At 47.9% G+C, this 19,967-nt stretch overlaps 1 protein-coding gene across 1 annotated transcript in view; it reads left to right on the top strand.

The window, feature by feature from the left end:
• LOC122559882 (uncharacterized) overlaps positions 1-18,215 on the top strand; it is a 25,729-nt gene extending 7,514 nt beyond the window's left edge. Inside the window, exons 4-10 of the mRNA XM_087994595.1 lie at positions 219-497; positions 1,219-1,427; positions 3,231-3,327; positions 5,141-5,273; positions 10,508-10,619; positions 16,294-16,364; positions 17,643-18,215. Coding sequence (XP_087850721.1) covers positions 219-497; positions 1,219-1,427; positions 3,231-3,327; positions 5,141-5,273; positions 10,508-10,619; positions 16,294-16,364; positions 17,643-18,127 — 1,386 coding nt within the window. The 3' untranslated portion in view covers positions 18,128-18,215. The remainder of the gene's footprint in view (positions 1-218; positions 498-1,218; positions 1,428-3,230; positions 3,328-5,140; positions 5,274-10,507; positions 10,620-16,293; positions 16,365-17,642) is intronic.
• The last annotated feature ends 1,752 nt before the right edge of the window (positions 18,216-19,967 follow it).

Raw genomic sequence — 19,967 nt, 5'->3', positions numbered from 1 at the left:
TCTCTCCCCCCCCGTCTCTCCCCCCCCGTCTCTCCCCCCCCGTCTCTCCCCCCCCGTCTCTCCCCCCCCGACTCTCCCCCCCCGACTCTCCCCCCCGACTCTCCGTGTCACCCCCCGACTCTGTGACCCCGTCTCCCCCCCACTCTCCCCATCTCCTCCAATTCTCCCCGCCCTCTCACCACCCTCGACCCTCCTCCACTCTCTCCTCTCTGTAAATTCCTCACTGTCCTCTCTCCCCAATCTCCATTCACCCCCCCACACCCCCACTCCCACTCCCAATGCTCCAATTTCCACTGGAAGCAGAATTATCGCAGAATGCTGAGCAGCGGGCACTGGTGAATCCTGCCAGTCACTCGGGTGAAGCGGGTGCTGGTGCTGGTGGGGAGGTGAAGCAGATGGTGGTGATTGACAGCTCCTACCAGTGCCAGTTCTGTCCTGGGAAATTCGTCACTTACTTCCAGCTGAAGTCCCACATGATCCAGCACAAGAACCAACAGGTACTGCTCCCCCCACACTGCCTCACTTCTCGCACGCCCCTCGCGCACACCTTGCTCACTCCCGCGCCCCTCACATGTGCACACTCGTCCCACACACACGCGCGCGCGCGCACACACACACACACACACGCGCCTGCACACACTCTCACACTCCCTCGTTCCTCCTCTCTCACATTCTCTCTCGATCGCTGTATCTCACGCTGTCTCACTCATGGCTGTTCAGAGGAACAAGGGGTGATCTGATTGAAAGCTGTATCATTCTGAAAAGGGTGTATGCTGAGAAAATGGACACATCTGCTACAGGATTTACCAGAACAAAGCAAAATCCCTCTTCAGGGAATTGGGCTGGAAGAATCAAAGTTACCATGGTGAAGGGACTGGATCCCATTCCCCCTGCTGTGCTGGGGGAGTGCCACTCTCTCAGTGGCACCATCTTTCAAAGGAAACATTAAACTGATGTCTTCTCTATTCCCTGTCCATGGAATCTAGGGATCCTTTAATATTGGGATGCAATAAAATCCCTGAACTCGGAGGGCTGTGACCTTTTGGCTAGTTTCCTCTGGGAGCCGTGGATGCTCAGTGATGGAGTGTCGGTGCACTGAAGGGGTAATGCAGCAGCAGAGTTGAGGCGGAACATTGGCTGTGAGGGCAGAGTAGGTCTGAGGGGCTGAATGGCCTGCTCCTGTTTCTAATGCTGCTATCACGTGTTCTCCTCTGTAAGGTGTACAAGTGTGTCGTGAAGAATTGCACTCAGACCTTTGTGAAGCTCGATGAGTTTGTTGAACACATCAAGAATCACGACGATGAGATAACATACCGGTGCCACCTGTGCAGTAAGATCTTCCCATCGCTGTATGAGCTGGGGGTACACCAATATTCTCACAACCTCTACCCCCAACAGACCCCCAAGAAATGCCCCACGTTTTACAGGTGAGCTAGTGTTCCTTTCGGATTGGCAGACCGTGTGTCACGTAAGAACACAGCCGTTGTGAATTTCCCTTGGGTTGCAGGGATGTATCAGTTCCTCCATGTTCCCGCCAATACTCCCAGCCTGCTGACTGGGTCCCAGACTCTATTCTGCAAACTCTATCTTCTTCCAGTTTGTAATTACAACCCGAACCTTAATCTGTGCTACAAATCTTCTCAAAACTCGCACACATTATCACACACGATCTTCCCTCCACCCCACCCCCCACTGTCCTCCCTGAGTTGGAGATAAGGAAAATCCTGCTGTTTTTCACCCCTCGGGACCTGGAGTTGAACCCTATGGCTTCACCACCCTCCAACCCCGGCCCATCCTCACCTTCTACATAGTGTCAAAATTGTCACTGTGTTTGCCCTCCTCCACAGCACAGAGTCATTAAGCCTCTGTGACCCACATCATCACTGAGTGAGAGATGGGTACCGTCAGATATTTGAGTAAAATTAGGTTTTTCAGCCCACCAACTCTGTTGTGCCATTTGATCATGTCTTGTATGTTTTTCAACCCCGTTCTCCTGTCTTTCCCCTGTAACCTTTCCTTGTCCAAGAGCCATGCAGGGTGTAGCTGTGTGACTGACTGTTATGATTAAAGACAAAAAAAAATTCATCGAGTTCTGCAGCACAAAAAAAGCCCCTTCGGCCCATCAAGTCAGTGTTGGTTAAAAATGAGCCCGCTATCTATTCTAATCCCATTTCCTGCCACTTAGCCCAGTGACTTTTATACCTTGGCATCACAAGTTCACATCTTAATCTATCTTCAATGTCAAGTGGGTTTCTGCATCTCCCAGCCTTAATGGGCAGTGAGTTCAAGATACCCACCACCCTCTGAGTGAAATGTTTCTTCACATCCCCCTGTAAACCTCCTGCCCCTTACCTTCAATCTATGCTACTGGTCATTGAGCCCTCTGCCAAGGAGAAAGGTTCCTTCCTAAGTTTGCCACCCAGATATTTTTTAACCAGAAAAGCTATGGCACATGTCTGGAGCAGGTGGGATTTGAACCAAGGCCTACCTGGCTTGGAGATAGGGACAATACCACTGCACCACAAGAGCCCTTTACACTATCTATGCCCCTTACTTATTTATCACATCAATCATGTCCCCTCTCAGTCTCCTGTATTCCAAGAATATGGACGTACATGGAATAGTTAGATGGGCTTCAGATTGGCCGGTATAACATCGAGGGCCGAAGGGCCTGTACTGCGCTGTTATGTTCTATGTTCCAAGGTAAACAACTACAGCCTAGCCAGACTCCCTTCCTAACTAAACCTTCCCAGCCCAGGCAACACCCTGGTAAATCTCCTCTGTACCCTCTCCAGTGCTATCACATCCCTCCTACAATATGGATAAATCATGTTTAACCTTTCTCTCGAGGTTCCAGTGTAACGTTGACATGTGTCGGGATGTCGTAGACATAAAGGACAATAGGCAAAAAGCAAGCTCCCAACAACTATTGAGTTAATGACGTGACAAGCTGTTTTACTGATGGGTCAGGATTATCCAGGACAACATGGAGAGATTGACTGCTCTTCTCAGAAATATTACCCTGGAATTATTTTATATCCCAGTGAAGGAACAGATGGGATTTTGGTTTAATTTCCAACAAGTGGCCCCTCTGACAGTGCAGCACACCCCCGTGACTGCTATTGGAGGGTCACCTTGGACGATGGACTTCAGCCTGCCTCCTTTCTTTCCAAAGCAGCTCTCATTCTCAAATGGGAAAGTCTAATTCCTCTTTCTTCTTTTGTTTCCAGGTGTTCGAGGTGTTTGAGTAAATATTCCACACCTGAAGCCCTTGAACATCACCTCCAGACAGCCTCTCACAATTACCCCTGCCCGCATTGTCAGAAGGTGAGCCCTGAGACCATAAGGCAGAGGAGCAGGAGAAGGCCATTCAGCCCATCTGATCTCCTTGCCCATTCAATGAGACCAGGGTTGATCTGATCATCCACAATTCCCACTTTCCTGCCTTTTCACCATACTCCTTGATTTGCTTCCTGATTAAAGATCTGTCAATCTCAGCCTTGGATATACTGACTGACCCAGCCTCTATGTTAAAGAATTCCACAACTTCACCATCTTCCAAGAGAAGTAATCCCTCCACATTTCTAACTTAAATCTGTAACCCCTTATTCCCTCTGGTCCTAGGTTTTCTGACAACAGGAAAAAGCTGTCCTGATCTGCGCTATCAGATCCTCCAAGGATCTTGTATGCTTCAATAAGGTCACCTCTTATTCGTCTAATTCCAAAGAGTACAGGGACCCTTTACCCAGCTTGACCTGGGAAGCCAGCCCCTCTGTCGCTGTGATCAGCCCCATGAACCTTCTCTGTACTGCTTCCCATGCCTGAGTGTTGGATAGCTATTCTGTATAAAAGCAACTGGCCCTTTTAATGAGATGAGGGAACCTTAGTGGAGGGGTTTCTTTCAAGTGGACTTCAAGCCCATTCTCTTCACAACTGGTGACAGGACAATCCGGCCCTAGAAACAGAAACAGTTATGGATACGGGAAAGAGTAGTGGGGAACCTGCAGACGGCCAAAATAGTTGGGCCATTCTGACTTCACTCCCCCCTCACCCCGTCCTGCAGTGTCTCACTCCCTGGGAGAGGCCATTTCGAATAACCAATCTGGGAAATGTTACAGTTCCTGTTAAGGCCACTCAGCCCCTCCATCCAGTGCATCAGTGAAATCACAGCTGACCTGTACCTTAATTCCGTTCAGCTGCTTCAGTCTGGAACCTTTCTCAACCTTCTCCAATAAGAGTCAGTGAATATCCAGTTTTCAATTGACCCCCAGTCTCAACCATTGTTGTATTTGGCGGTGCCCAGGGGTGGGGGTGTTGGGGGGGTGGGAGTAGTGGGTGCATGGGAGAGAGTTCCAGATTCCTACTCCCCTTCGAGTGGAAAATTCCTACTAGTTGTCACCCTTTTCCCAAACCAGCTGTAAAGTTGGGAATTTCTGTTCTCCCACTGCCATCGGACTTCTCAATAACTCTGTCTTTAACCCTGTGTTGGAGTTGAATCAGGATCAGAGATGGGGAGTGGGGGAGGTTTAATGGGGACCGTCATCACCTCAGGGGAGACTATGGTCCAGTGGTGATGTCACTAGAGTTACTAATCCGGGGACATGGGTTCGAATCCAGCCAGGGCAGGTCGTGGAATTTGGGTTCAGTTCAAAACCTGGAATTAAGAGTCAAAGGATGACCATGAAACTGGTGTCAATTGTTGGAAAAGCCCATCTGGTTCACTATTGTCATTGAAGGAAGAAAACTACTGTCCCTTCCTAGTGTGGCCTAGATGTAATACCACTGGTCCATTGCCTCCCCTGAATTGTGAATGTGCAGGTTGGTTGGATTGGCTGTGCTAAATCGCCCATGATGTGCAGGCCTGGGTGAAGTAAATATAGGGTTACAGGGATATAGCTGTTCAGAGAGCTGTTGCAATGAGCCAAGTGACCTCTATCTGCACCCTAAGGGTTCGATGCCTATTCAGGTATAAACTACATGTGACTTCAGACCCACAGTGAAGTGGTTGACTCTTAACTGTCCTCTGGACAATTAGGGATGGGCATTAAATGCTGGCCCAGTCAGCAACATCAACATCCCATGAATGATTTTTTAAAAAAAGCTTTTTAAACCTGTTGTGTGTTCCTCAACCTGCGGACAGGTCTTTCCAAGTGAGAGGTACCTAAGGAGACATCTCCCAGTGCACGGTGGAGGAGGAGTGTTCAAGTGTCAAATATGTAAAAAGTCGTTCAAAACCGAGCACTATCTCAAGCTTCACCTTCTCATTCATTCTGGTAGGTCTCAAAGATTCCCTGGCTTTAAATTGAAGAAGTGGGGCTTGGTTAGCTCAGTTGGTCAGAAGGCTGGTCTGTGTTACACCAACAGCACGGTTTCAATTCCTGCACTGGCTGAGGTTACCCATGCAGGACTCTCAATCACTCCCCTCGCTTGAGACGTGGTGACCCTCAGGTTCTGAAGCAGGGTCATTGGACCTGTAACGTTAACTCTGCTTTCTCTCCACAGATGCTGCCGAACCTGCTGAGTTTTCCCAGCAGTTTCGGTTTTCCCTCGTGTCCTGATTGGTTGTCCTGTTTTTGGGAGCTTACTGGGCCCACTTGGAGGTCTCTGTATGAAATGCTTTGGAGATGTTGTGAGGTTTTGATAGAATGACAAACTAAATTTACACAAAAACAATAAAAGTACAGCCAGAGAATTCTCGGGCTAAAAGTGAAAACTGAAGTGGCGTTGTTTACAGTGTTCTGAAATTCACCAGCTGAAATAAATCTTAGCCGTGTGGAACTGGGATAACACCATCTATATTTATGTTTAAAAGAAATGACAATACCTTTGGGATGGAACCCCCGTGTAATAGCAAGGCCCCAGAGAGAAGTAATAGAGTGAGTTGTTTACTATGCATATTATGAAGGTGAATATTAATAACTCCCAAAGGTGGTGCAATTAATTTTTATTCACATTTCACCACACTGTGAATCTATGCTTGTGAGGAGCTGTTAGAATATTTTGGAGTTACTGTGCATCGTTTATTCAGGAATGCAATCCCTTGGGGGAGCTATGACAGGACTCATCTCTGAGCTGAGGCTTTCACAGCAAAAGTTCAAAGGTCACTTCTGGTCCATGCTTCTCTGAAACACATTCCTGCCTTAGTTATAGGTGTTGGAGAAAGTGAGGACTGCAGATCAGAGCCAAAAGGTATGGTGCTGGAAACGCACTGCAGGTCAGGCAGCATCCAAGGAGCAGGAGAATCGACGTTTCGGGCATAAACTTCTTCATCAAGAATGTGATGATTCCTGATGAAGGGCTAATGGCCAAAACGTGTAACCAGCAAGCATCGGTTTACTGTCTGTTCTATTTATTGTTCCTCAAGAAGGTGAGAGGGAGTTGCTTTCTTGAACTGCTGCTGTCCTTAGAGTATAGGGACCCTCTCAGTACTCTTCGAGAGGGAGTTCCAGGATTTGTTCACTGAGGGATAGGCAATATATCTCCAAGTCAGAATAGTGAGTGGCCAAGTGTACAGTCTCCTGTCCCTGTTATCTCATCAAATTACATTTGATCAAGTATCTGGGGATATTCATCTACAATCACGGTGCTACACAAATGCACATTGTTGTTGATGTTGATAAATTTATATTGATGCAAAGTCCAAGACTGACTCTATTGTTTGGATTATTCTAATTGTCATCAGCCGTTTGTGTAGATGTGCCTAGAGGAGCTCAAGGATAGTGCCATCACAGAGAGAGCAGGTGATATAGGAACCTACAATACTGTCGCCAGATTGTCTCATCACGAGGGAAATGTGTCCCGAATTAACAAAACTCTCTAGAGATCCGAGGTTAGTCTCATTGAAGACTTCATTGATGTAAAGGTAAAATTGCCATGGGCCTAGAGAGAAGCGACTGGTGATGGTTTAACCTGAGGGTCACCACCTCAGGCAAGGGGACAGGTAGAGAAGGTGAGTCGTTCACGGTAAACCCAGCTGCGCAGAAATTGAACCCACACTGTTGGCGTCACAAGCCAGCTGTCCAGCTAACTGACCTATTGACTGGATGATCAACTACCATGTTAAACAGAGAGCTACCTAGGTTTTCCCTGACTGGGGAGTTGATAATGAGAGGTAAGAGATGTACGGGCATTGGGAAACAAACCAGGGGCAAGTTATGACAATGACAATGGAATATTCTGCCTGAAAAGGCAGTGTAAACAGATCCAATATTAACCTTCAAAGCAAAATTGAATGAACGTATTGTTTCCTGCATCCCTTGGGACATGTTTGCCATTGGTTAGGCCAGTTGTTATTGTAAATCCCTAATTGTCATCAAAAGGAGGAGAGGTTTGTAGGATTGTGGTGGGATGGTTGAGACTAGCCAGAAAGGGTAGATGCTAGCTTCTATACTGTCCATCTCTATAAATTGTGGAGATGTTATTTCATGGAAAAACATCAGTCTGGATTAAACAGAATAGTTGAAGTGTTAAATTGACATGCTGGAGTTTTTGCTTAATTTATTACGGGTTATCTGATGTCAAGGTGAAGGTTAAGAAATTTGAGTGAATGGTCAACGCTAAGGCAGCAGATAAATCTGAATAAGTTAGCAAGCTTCCTTATTGGACAGCCTGAGACAGAGTCTGTAATTAAATGAATGACGTTTCACACACTGTACAAAATCCTTTCTTTTAATTCTTTCACCAGATGTGGGTGTTGCTGGCTAGACCAGCATTTATTGCCCTTGAGAAGGTAGCAGTGAGCTGCTGTGTGGTACCATGTCAGTCCTTGAGTTGGTAGATGCAGCCCTCAGTGCTGTCAGGGGGAGAATTCCAATGCTTCGACCCAGCGACAGTGGTATCTTTCCAAGGCAGGATACTGAGTGTCTTGGAGGGGAATGTTAGTGGCTGTTATTGCCACCAAATGTCAGGCTATTGTTTGAAGGATTGAGATGGCCTAGTTTTGGAATGTTTCCCAGTGTTGGGCATAAGGCCATGTTATTACACAATTTGTTTTAATAATTCAGGGGAAGTGAGTGACACTGCTGGGCCAGTACACTTTTGCCCATCCATATTTGCCCTTGGAACGATGGCAGTGAGCTGCCCTCTTGCAACACTGCAGTCCATGTGCTGTAGATAGACCCACAATGCCCTTAGGGAGGGAATTTGAGGATTTTGACCCAGTGAAGGAACAGTGATATATTTCCAAGTCAGGCTGGTGAGTGGCGTGGAGGGGATCCTGCAGGGGGTGGTGTTCCCATGTATTTGCTGTCCCTTTGGATTTGAAAGGTGCTATCTGAGGTCCTTGCTGAAATTCTGCAATGCATCTTGTAAGCCCCATAAGAAATCGGAACAGGAATAGGCTTAGGGCCTGCTCCACCATTCAGTATGAGCATAACTATGCCCTCTGGTCCGAGACTCTCCCTCGAGAAGTGGTTGAGGCCAAAACATCATGTTTTCAAAGAGGGAGTAGATACACCTCTGTGGCTCATGGGATGAAAGAATATTGGGGGAGGGTGGAATTAGGATATTGACCTCAATGATCAGGCTTGATCATAATCAATAGGGGAGCAAGATTGAGGGGTCAAATGCTGCGATGTTTGTATCCTCTCAGCACTGAGCTGAAACTTTATTGCTGGAACAGCACAGCAGGTCAGGCAGCATCTAGGGAACAGAAGATTCGACGTTACGGGCACATGCCCTTCTTCAGGAATCATGTGCCCGAAACGTCGAATCTTCTGTTCCCTAGATGCTGCCTGACCTGCTGTGCTGTTCCAGCAATAAAGTTTCAGCTTTGATCTCCAGCGTCTGCAGACCTCACTTTCTCCTCTCAGCACTGACCCAGTCAAGCCCCTTAAGAATCCGATGTATTTCATGAGATATGAGACCACTTCTCATTCTTCTGCATGTTCCTCTGTATCTGCTGCCCTTGTTTTTCTGGATGGTGGTGGTCACAGGTTGGAAGGTGTCAGTTTTGGTGAGTTAATGCAGTGTATCTTGTAGCTGGTGCACTCTGCTACTGTCTGTGGGTGTAGAAGGAGCCAACGTTGGTGGGATTTGTTGGGTCCTTTTTCAGTGTCCCCAAACCTGCGTTAAGTCTGACTGGCAGCGATTCAGGGAATGCTGCTGTTTCTGTTCAGTTGCCGTTGTCAGAGTTACAAATGCTTTAATGTTCTAGTGAAACAGCTCCACGGCTTGAGAGCTGGTGGTGCTCACTGGACTTTACGTTCTGTAAGGTCCCACCTGCTCCAGAAGTGAGGAAGGATGTTTCTCAACAGGTCATTTAGAAACTATCTCCAGTCTGTGTGCAGGACCACAGAAATGATACAGGCACAGAAGGAGGTTGTACAGCCCACCTTGTCCATGCTGACCCAAAGGTACCCGGATGGTCGCCCTGCCATTGGAAGGGTATTATTAAATTGGAGGGGTTCAGAAAAAACATCACCAGGACTAGAGAGTCTAAGTTATGAAAATAGGTTGGATAAGCTGGGACTTTTTTCCATTGGAGTGTAGGAAGTTGAGGTGTGAGAGGTTTATAAAATCACAAGGGCATAGATAAGGTGAATAGCCAAGGACTTTTCCCCGTGGTGGGGATGTCCACAACTAGGGGATTTTAAGGTGGGAGGAGAAAATTTTAAAAAAGTCATGAGACGCAAGTTGTTCACACAGAGAGTGGTTTGTGTGTGGAATTAATTGTCAGAGGAAGTGGTGGATGCGGGTACAGTTAAAACTTTTAAAAGACATTTGGATAAGTTCATGAATAGGAAAGGTTTGGAGGGATGTGGGGCAAGCACAGGCAAGTAGGACTAGTTTATTTTGGGAACCAGATCAGTATGGACGAGTTGGACCGAAAAGTCTGTTTCCATGCCCTTTTGAATTCCATCTTCCTGCACACAGCCCTGTAGCTTAAACCACTTAGTGCAGCTCCACCACCAACATAATTAGCGACCTCCAGACACACACCACGCTCAAAGTGTTGTCTTTTGGGTTCTTGTGTTGAGGGAGTGTCCACACCTCTGAGCCAGGAAGCCCTGAGTTCAAATCCTACCTGCTCTTGGTGTGTGTAATAACATTGCTGAACAGATAGGTTAAGATAGGGAAGAAGTGTGGCAAAGGGCTTGTGTGGTGCAGTGGTAGTGTCTCTATCTCTGAGCCAGGAGGCCCATGTTCAAGTGCCACCTGCTCCAGAAATGTGTAATGACATCCATCAGCAGGTCAATTAAAACTGTCTCTAGTCCGTGTTACCTTTTGGGTTCTTGTGATGTGGAGTAGTGTCCCTACCTCAGAGCAAGGACATCCAGATTCAAGCCCCACCTGCTCCAGATACACATCGTGAATCATAAACAGGAGCTGTGTTTGTCCTCAGTGTGGAGTTAGCTTCAGGACAGGGAAAGGTGGAAACTAATGTTTGCAGTAACCTGTAACTTTACACGAAAGCCTTTGTAAACCTCTGAATGTCTGCCTCATTCAGTCAGTGAATTTGAAACAGGCTGCTTCATTTTATTCCTTATCTTTTGTTGTCTTTGGGCAGGTGAGAAACCGTTTAAGTGCACATTATGTTCAGCAGCATTTAATCGCAAGGATAAAGTGAAGAGGCACATGCTAACCCATGATCCCGTCAAGAAGTTCAAGTGCCCTTTCAGGTAGGTTTCCTTTCGTTTCTGGATCTCTGGGTAGCTGACGAGGCCATTCGGGCCATTGTGCATGTGATAGCACTTTCAAAGGTCGCTTCTGTCAGCCGGTCTAACTCCATATACCAGCCTTGGCTCAATATCCCTTTATATGTTCGAAGAGCGACAATTTTTAAATTTCCGATTTAAAAATAAGAATTGGCAGGTAGAGGGTATAGTGGACAGTAAAAGACCCCATCATTGCACCCCCTGTGCCTGAGGATTTGGGGAGGACCATTTAGGACGGAGATGAGGAGACATGTCTTCACCCAGAGAGTGGTGAGCCTGTGGAATTCATTACCACAGGAAGGAGTTGATGCCAAAACATTGAATGTGTTCAGGAGGCAGCCAGATATAGCACGTGGGGTGAGTGGGATCAAAGGTTATGGGGAGGAAGCAAGATTAGGCTATTGATCCGCCATAAATCATGACGAATGTTGGAACACGCTTGAAGGGCTGAATGGCCTCCTCCAGCTCCTATCTTCTATGTCTCCTACACAATGGTGGTTTGAGGGGGTGTTCCATATTGTGTGTGTGGGTGGGAAATAAATGTTGGCTGTGCCCCTGATTTACAATCTTTCAAAAACAAAATTTAGTGACTGGGGTCACCACACTGGCATGGATTGAGGTGTGGCAGGAAACAGAATAGGAGTAGATGGGTCATTCTCAGATTAGTAAACTGTGATTAGCAGGGTACCACACGGACCAGCACTTGGGCCCCAGCTGTTCACAATAAATATCAGGGATTTGAATATCAGGCCCAGATGCAATTTCCAAGTTTGCAGCTTACACAAGTCGAGGTGGGAATGAAGGTTGTGACTCCAAAGTGTGTTCAAGGGGATTTAGACAATATGGAGAAAGTGAGGACTGCAGATGCTGGAAAAGCGCAGCAGGTCAGGCAGCATCCAAGGAGCAGGAGAATCGACGTTTCGGGCATGAGCCCTTCTTCAGGATTTAGACAATATACTGAGTGAATGGACAAGAACAAAGCAAATGGAGTATTCAGTGAGAATGTGAGAGGTTACTAATTTGGTAAGAGAAACAAATGCTGGTCATTTCTGTGTGATTTAAGGGATTAGGGCAGGTCAGCTTGCAAAAGGATGTGCATGTCCTTGCTCAGAAGGTCGCTGCAGGTGCAGCAAGCATTGCGAACACAAATACTGTTGGTCTTTGTAGAGGGAGGATGAGGAAACGGGAGTAAAAATGTCCTGCTGCATTTATACAGCGCCTTGATGAGAGCGCACCTGGAGTATTATGCATAGCTTTGGTCCCTTTATCCAAGATGGGATATATTTCCATAGATGGAGCACAAGAAATATTCACCACACTGTCTAGAGATGGTGAAAGTGTTTTATGAGGGGAAGTTGAGATTAGGCCGTCCCTCACATCATTGCTGATGTCACACACTCAGTGACTTCCGTCCCCCCCCCGCACTGCCATGTTTGCCACCACTTCCACCCCCACCAACACCACTCACCTGCATTCTGCTGACACGCCCTCCCCACAGATCCCACTGTCACCATCCCTGCTCCCCAGAACCCTGAGGGGAACACCACCCCTGCTCATGACCCCACCCCCATTCCCCCCACCACTACAACCAATCCAGTTACAGCCTCCTCCCCCACTCCAGCTCCACACCCACACCGGGTCCCAGCTCCCAGCCCTGCCGAGTTTTCACCATCCCTCCAGACCTCCCCCTCACTGAGGACGAACGATCAGTCCTCAGCAAAGGACTCACCTTCATCCCCCTCCGTCCACGCATCAATGAATTTAATACACGCCGTGACGTCGAACAATTCTTCCGTCGCCTCCGCCTCCGAGCTTACTTTCACAATCAGGATTCCCGCCCACCTTCCGAGGACCCCTTCGCCCACCTCCAACACACTGCATCCACCTGGACACCCCGTGCTGGCCTATTACCCACCCTCGACCTCTTCATTTCCAACTGCCACCGGGACATTAATCGCCTCAATCTGTCTACCCCCCTCCCCCACTCCAACCTCTCACCCTCACAACGCGCAGCCCTCCAATCCCTCTGCTCCAATCCTGACCTCACCATCAAGCCAGCGGACAAAGGGGGCGCAGTGGTAGTCTGGCGCACTGACCTCTACATCGCTGAAGCCAAACGCCAACTTGAGGACACCTCCTCCTACCGCCCCCTCAACCATGACCCCGCCCCCCCATCACCAAACCATCATCTCCCAGACCATACAGAACCTCATCACCTCAGGAGATCTCCCACCCACAGCTTCTAACCTCATAGTCCGGGAACCCCGCACTGCCCGGTTCTACCTCCTTCCCAAGATCCACAAGCCTGGCCACCCTGGCCGACCCATTGTCTCAGCATGCTCCTGCCCCACTGAACTCATCTCTACCTACCTCGACACTGTCCTATCCCCCCAGTCCACGAACTCCCCACATACGTTCGAGACACCACCCTCGGCCTCCACCTCCTCCAAGACTTCCGTTTCCCTGGCCCCCAACGCCTCATCTTCACCATGGATATCCAATCCCTCTACACCTCCATCCGCCATGACCAGGGCCTCCAAGCCCTCCGTTTCTTCCTCTCCCGACGTCCCCAACAGTACCTTTCCACCGACACTTTCATTGTTTGGCTGAACTGGTCCTCACCCTTAACAATATCTCCTTCGAATCCTCCCACTTCCTCCGGACCAAAGAGGGAGCCATGGACACACGTATGGGCCCCAGCTATGCCTGTCTCTTTGTTGGCTACGTAGAACAGTCCATCTTCCGTAATTACACCGGCACCACTCCCCACCTCTTCCTCCGCTACATTGATGACTGCATTGGCGCCACCTCGTGCTCCCGCGAGGAGGTTGAGCAATTCATCAACTTCACCAACACATTCCACCCTGACATTAAATTTACCTGGACCATCTCTGACACCTCCCTCCCCTTCCTGGACCTCTCCATCTCCATTAATGACGACCGACTTGACACCAACATTTCTTACAAACCCACAGACTCCCACAGCTACCTGGATTACTCCTCTTCCCACCCTATCTCCTGCAAAAATGCCATCAATTCCTCCACCTCCGCCGTATCTGCTCCCAGAAGGACCAGTTCCACCACAGAACACACCAGATGCCCTCTTCTGTAGGGACCGCAATTTCCCTTCCCAAGTGGTTAAAGATGCCCTCCAACGCATCTCATCCACATCCCGCATCTCCGCCCTCGGATCCCACCCCTCCAACCGCAACAAGGACAGAACGCCCCTGGTGCTCACCTTCCACCCTACCAACCTTCGCATAAACCAAATCATCTGCCGACATTTCCGCCACCTCCAAACAGACCCCACCACCAGGGATATATTTCCCTCCCCACCCCTTTCTGCTTTCCGCAAAGACCGTTCCCTCTGTGACTACCTGGTCAGGTCCACGCCCCCCCCCCAACAACCCACCCTCCCATCCTGGCACCTTCCCCTTCCACCGCAGGAACTGTAAAACCTGCGCCACACCTCCTCCCTCATCTCTATCCAAGGTCCTAAAGGAGCCTTCCACATCCATCAAAGTTTTACCTGCACATCCACCAATGTCATTTATTGTATCCGTTGCTCCCGATGCGGTCTCCTGTACATTGGGGAGACTGGACGCCTCCTAGCAGAGCGCTTTAGGGAACATTTCTGGGACACCCGCATCAATCAACCACACCGCCCCGTGGCCCAACATTTCAACTCCCCCTCCCACTCTGCCGAGGACATGGAGGTCCTGGGCCTCCTTCACCGCCGCTCCCTCACCACCAGACGCCTGGAGGAAGAACGCCTCATCTTCCGCTTCGGAACACTTCAACCCCAGGGCATCAATGTGGACTTCACCAGTTTCCTCATTACCCCTTCCCCCACCTTATCCCAGTTCCAACCTTCCAGCTCAGCACCCCCCGCATGACCTGTCCTACCTGCCAATCTCTCTTCCAACCATCCGCTCCACCCTCGTCTCTGACCTATCACCTTCACCCCACCCCCATTCACCCATTGTACTCTTTGCTACCTTCCCCCACCCTCCTCTCTGACCTATCACCTCCATCCCCACCCCCACTCACCTATTGTACTCTATGCTACTTTCTCCCCACCCCCACCCTCCTATCACTTATCTCTCCATCCTTCAGGCTCTCTACCTGTATTTCTGACTACGGGCTTTTGCCCGAAATGTCGATTTTCCTGCTCCTCGGATGCTGCCTGAACTGCTGTGCTTTTCCAGGACCACTCTAATCTAGAATCTGTATTCTCTAGAGTTTAGAAGAATGAGGGGCAATCTCATAGAAACTTACAAAATAGTTGGTAGTTTGACAGGGTGTAAGTAGGAAAGATGCTTCCCACACCAGAGACTGGGAGACAGTCTCAAACTAAAAGGCAAATGACAGTTGGTTCTGCTATAATGCATGTTTCTTCAACATGAATTGGCTTTAAGGCAACTGAAGGATTTAGACCGTTATTTGTAGAATGTGAACTTTCCTTACCTGTACTGGCTATAATGTGATTCCGGTCCCATGGTGCGGCTTTTACCTTATAGTCATAGAGTTGTAGAATCATAGAGATACTGGTCCGCATCAATACGGCCAGTCACCTTTTGCACAAAGGGGCTTGGGGACGAATGATCCCAGATGTTTGTCGGGTTTTCCACCTTCCCCTGGTTTCACCTGGGGCATACTATGTGGGTAGTGTGATACTGAAGGGATCCCAGTTGTGACCTTTGAGCATCTGAACAGGTTCTGCATTGGCAGCAAAGGCAGTTGGTGGAGGACTCCTCACTGGAGATAGTTTGTCCAATACTTTAGGCCAGGACTAGGCTCAGAGAAACTTTAAACTTTGGACCTTTGGATAAGGACTTTAAGATCTGTATGTTTTCCTTTATCTTTTGGCTTTTTTAGTTTTTTTAAAATTCTGGTTTTGTTTTTTAAGATGCTGATTTTGTACACTTTTCACTGTTACTCCTGTATTCCTGTGTTTGAGCACACATGACAATAAAATCAAATTCTAATCAGATTTGTCCATTGCTGATGCCAGCCTCTGACACGGTGTGATGTCTCCTATCCCTGTTTCTGCCCCCTTCCCCTCCCCCACAGCCTATAGCCTGTCCCTGTCTCTCATGAACCTTCCGAACGTAGCTGTCGGATTGGCTACACGGTCCAGGGCTGGTCGTCATTCCTACCCACTTGGTTGGGAATGGTGGTTGCTGTGCAGTCAATCAGGCTGTGCCTCTGAGTTTCTCGAGAGAGAGAACCAGTCCGAAGGGAATCACTGACGGAAAAGAGGAATATACCCACTGAAGCAGTAAAGAGTATAGCAGCAAATTAACTACATGTGAATCATACAAAACATCTTTCCAATATTTCTTCTGTAACTTGAGAGATTCCGAAAACCTCCAGGGATTTGTTAACATTGACCAATAGCTGTTCTTTTGCAATAATTTGTCAGCATCTTTCCACCTCATTGGATCAGACAATTGCCTTCCATCCCCTAGTGATTGGTCAGTATTGACCATTAGCCATTCTGTTCCAAGTGATTTGGTTAGTATTGACCAATAGCTGTTCTGTTCAGAGTGATTGGCCAGTAGCTGTTTCTCGCTCTGGTACTGGAATCTATGAATGAGTGACTAGGTCCACTCTTTCTGCTTTGCATCACTTACAGGGTACACTCTGGTTGTACAAAAGAATTCAACAGACCTGACAAACTGAAGGCTCATATAATCGCACACTCAGGTAGGTACAGCAACTATATTCTTTAAGTTTCATCAATTAAACCCTTTTCTTTTGAAAAAAAACCAGACTTATTTCTGTCTCCCACTACTCGGCATGTGACCCTGATTGCTGATCCCATGACCTTGGTCAAAGCTCGTTGGGAATCTGTATTCTGATCGAAGTGGGTGACAATGATGCATTTCGGTATTTTCTTCTCCAGCCCATAGCTCCCGAAGTCCCAGTCTCTGTCACGTTACTATCCCTTTGCTGCAGGTTCCTGATGAAGGGCTTATGACCGAAACATCGATTCTCCTGCTCCTCGGACACTGCCTGACCTGCTGTGCTTTTCCAGCAACATACACTCTGCCTTTGGCAACCAATCACCCCTTTTCCTGTGATATAAATTTTTGTGATCATTTGAAATTCGGCATTCTTACATTTGTCCTGATGGGTTCAAGCTAAGGAGCTTTGCTAACGTGTCTGTCAGGAAGACTCAATTTACAGGAGCACATTATGGCTGATCCCGCTTTCGATTCCATCTAACTTGACTCTAAATTCTTTTGTATGTCCCTCTCTAGAAAAAGGAGAAGATGCCTTATTTCCTAGTTTCTCTCCTGAATGGTGTGATGTTATGTCTCCACGGTAACCATGGGAGAGCTGCTAGACTCTCCCAGCAGCTGAAAATGTTTTTGCCTAGGTAACCCATCCAGTCCCCTCAAACCCCTCCAAAAGCCTCAATCGAAATGCCACTTACCTTATATGGTTTAGGGGAGGCATGGTCATACAATGGTACTGTTGCTGTTCTAGAATCAAAAGGCCCTGGCTAATCTTCCAAGGATGTGAGTTTGAATCCCACCACACCCGATGGTAGAATTTAAATTTAGTTAATAAAATCTGGAACGTAAAACTTTAGTCTCAGTGACAGTGACTGTGAAACTATCATCGATTGTTGGAAAAAACCCACTAATGTCCTTCAGAGATGGAAATCTGTCATCTTTACCCGGTTTGGCCTATACGTGACTTCAGTCCCACAGCAATGAGACTGACCCTTAACTGCCCTTTGAAAAATCTAAATTCAGCTCCTGGTAGAGGTAAGACTGGGTAAGAAGTGGAGGCCTTATCGGTGATGCCCACATCCAGTGAGAGAATCATATTTTTATTTAAATCAATGTGCCATTTTGTCAGTCCTTTGTGAAGTGTGTTGTACACTTTGGAAGTGCCTTGCTGTGCTGATGGGGGTTTCCTGAAGGAGATTTTTAAATGTAATTTAGTTTGTGTTTTTGTTTGTTTTGGCTGCAGGAATCAAGCCGTACAAGTGCCAGTATTGCAGCAAGAGCTTTAGCCGCCGCGCCCACATGATGGAGCACCAGCACTCGCATACAGACACCTACACCATCCGCTGTGCCCCCTGTGGCAAAGGCTTCACCCGCGAGAAATACCTCAAGCAGCACCGGTGCGGGCTGTTCGCCGGGCGTGGGGAGGAACGCCAGGCGCGGAAACGGCGTCCCGGTAGCCGCCGGGGCCCCTGCAAACCCAAGAGGGGCCCGGCTGAGAGCCACACTGCCCCTGGGACAGAGGAGGGAGCGGACGGTGGGCAGGCCGGGCAGCGCAGGGAGGAGCATGTCATCGTCCTGTCAGAGTCCGAGGAGGCAAATGCCACCACCAACACCAACCAGAACTGGCTGACCATCTCCAGCCCAGGCAACAGCACCTTGACCGAGCTGCCCAGCAGTCAGGGGGTAACTATGGTTACCGTTCCCGTTTACATCCAAGCCTCGGAATAACCAGGCTCTGAACGGACCTTTCCACTACAGCACAGACTAGTTTTTTTTATATATATTCAATAAATATATGTAAATATGAATATATCAATAGCTGTCTTGACAGAGAGAATGATTAAAAACTTTGTACAAAATAACCCCGGTTATCCAAACGTTAATTATCCAAACAAGATCTCAAGGTCCCGTAAAAACGTGATCAGTTATCTGAACAATCGGTTACCTGAACAATCGGTTACCTGAACAATCGGTTACCTGAACAATCGGTTATCTGAACAAAATACTCCCTGCCCGTCTTGTTCAGATAATCGAGGTTGTTCTGTACCTTGTTCTCCCTTCATCCTAGAATTCTTTCAAACTGACAAAGGTCAGTTTGGAAACTTGAAGCTGGCTTTATCGTATCTCTGCTAATTCGCAGTGCGTGATAGCCATCAAATGCACAAATAAAAAGCACTTTTCCAATTAACAGGAAAAGGTTTTCCCTCAATTCATTTATATCCAGCTGAGGGGGGGAGGTGACATCACTGATCTGGGAAATGGTGTGATCTCTGTGACGTTTCGGTGTGGCTCCGTGTGAAGGTATCCTCTCTTTGGAACGCAGAAGAAGGAAAGAGTTGCATTTCTCTAGCAACTTCCACAAGCTTCGGGATATCCCAAGATGCTTCATAACCAATGAAGTATTTTTTGATATAGTCCCAGCAGTTTCCCACAAACAGCAATGATAATGGGGCTGGGTTAGCTTCGTTGGCTGGGCGGCTAGTTTCTGATGCTAACAGCAACAGTTCAAATCCCATACCAGCTGAGGTTACCTGAGGTCAACTTCTACCCTGCCCTGAAACTGGTCACCCCCAGGTTAAACTACCACCAGTTTTCTGTCTCTAATGAGAGGACACAGCCTGTGGTCCTCTGGGACTATGACAACTTTACTATTGACTGGATGGTGCATTTACAGATGTAGATTTGATGGAAAATACTGTCTCAGAAACCTGGGCAGACCTTGCATGGTGTCTTTACTTTCAAACAGATAAGGTAGTTGGGCCTTTGGATTCATGTTGTAGAATTTGATTGAGTTGATAACCAGCTCACTGTAACATTTACATATACATGTATTTAGAGAAAATGTACAAAGTTCCAAAAGAGTTCGAAAGAAATCAGAGCAAGACTCAATGGTAAGGTCCGAGGGAGTGTTGCTGAACAATGAGACCTTGGAGTGCAGGTCCACAGTTTCTTGAGAGTAGAATCCCAGGTCGATAGGATAGTGAAGAAGGTGTTTGGTATGCTTTCCTTTGTTGGTCAAAGTATTGAGTACAGGAATTGGGAGGTCATGTTGCGGCTGTACAGGACATTGGTTAGGCCACTGTTGGAATATTGCATGCAATTCTGATTTCCCTCTTATTGGAAGGATGTTGTGAAACTTGAAAGGGTTCAGAAAAGATTTACAAGGATGTCGCCAGGGTTGGAGGATCTGAGCTACAGGGAGAGGCTGAACAGGCTGGGGCTGTTTTCTCTGGAGCATCAGAGGCTGAGGGTGACCTTATAGAGTTTTATAAAATTATGAGGGGCATGGATAGGGTAAATAGGTAAAGTCTTTTCCCTGGGGTGGGGGAGTCCAGAACGAGAGGGCATAGGTTTAGGGTGAGAGGGGAAAGATTTAAAAGGGACTTAAGGGGCAGCTTTTTCACACAGAAGGCGGTGCGTTATGGAGTGAGCTGCCAGAGGAAGTGGTGGAGGCTGGTACAACTACAATATTTAAAAGGCATCTGGATGGGTATATGAACAGGAAGGGTTTGGAGGGATATGGGCCAGTGTTGGTAAATGGGACTAGATTGGGTTGGGATATCTGGTC

Source organism: Chiloscyllium plagiosum, unplaced genomic scaffold (genome assembly GCF_037043375.1).
Source record: "Chiloscyllium plagiosum isolate Xiang-an unplaced genomic scaffold, Cpla_swu_hap1 HiC_scaffold_15, whole genome shotgun sequence".
Lineage (NCBI taxonomy): Eukaryota > Metazoa > Chordata > Chondrichthyes > Orectolobiformes > Hemiscylliidae > Chiloscyllium > Chiloscyllium plagiosum.
The sequence above is the reverse complement of the archived record's forward strand: the minus strand, read 5'-3'. Positions and strand labels throughout refer to the sequence as shown.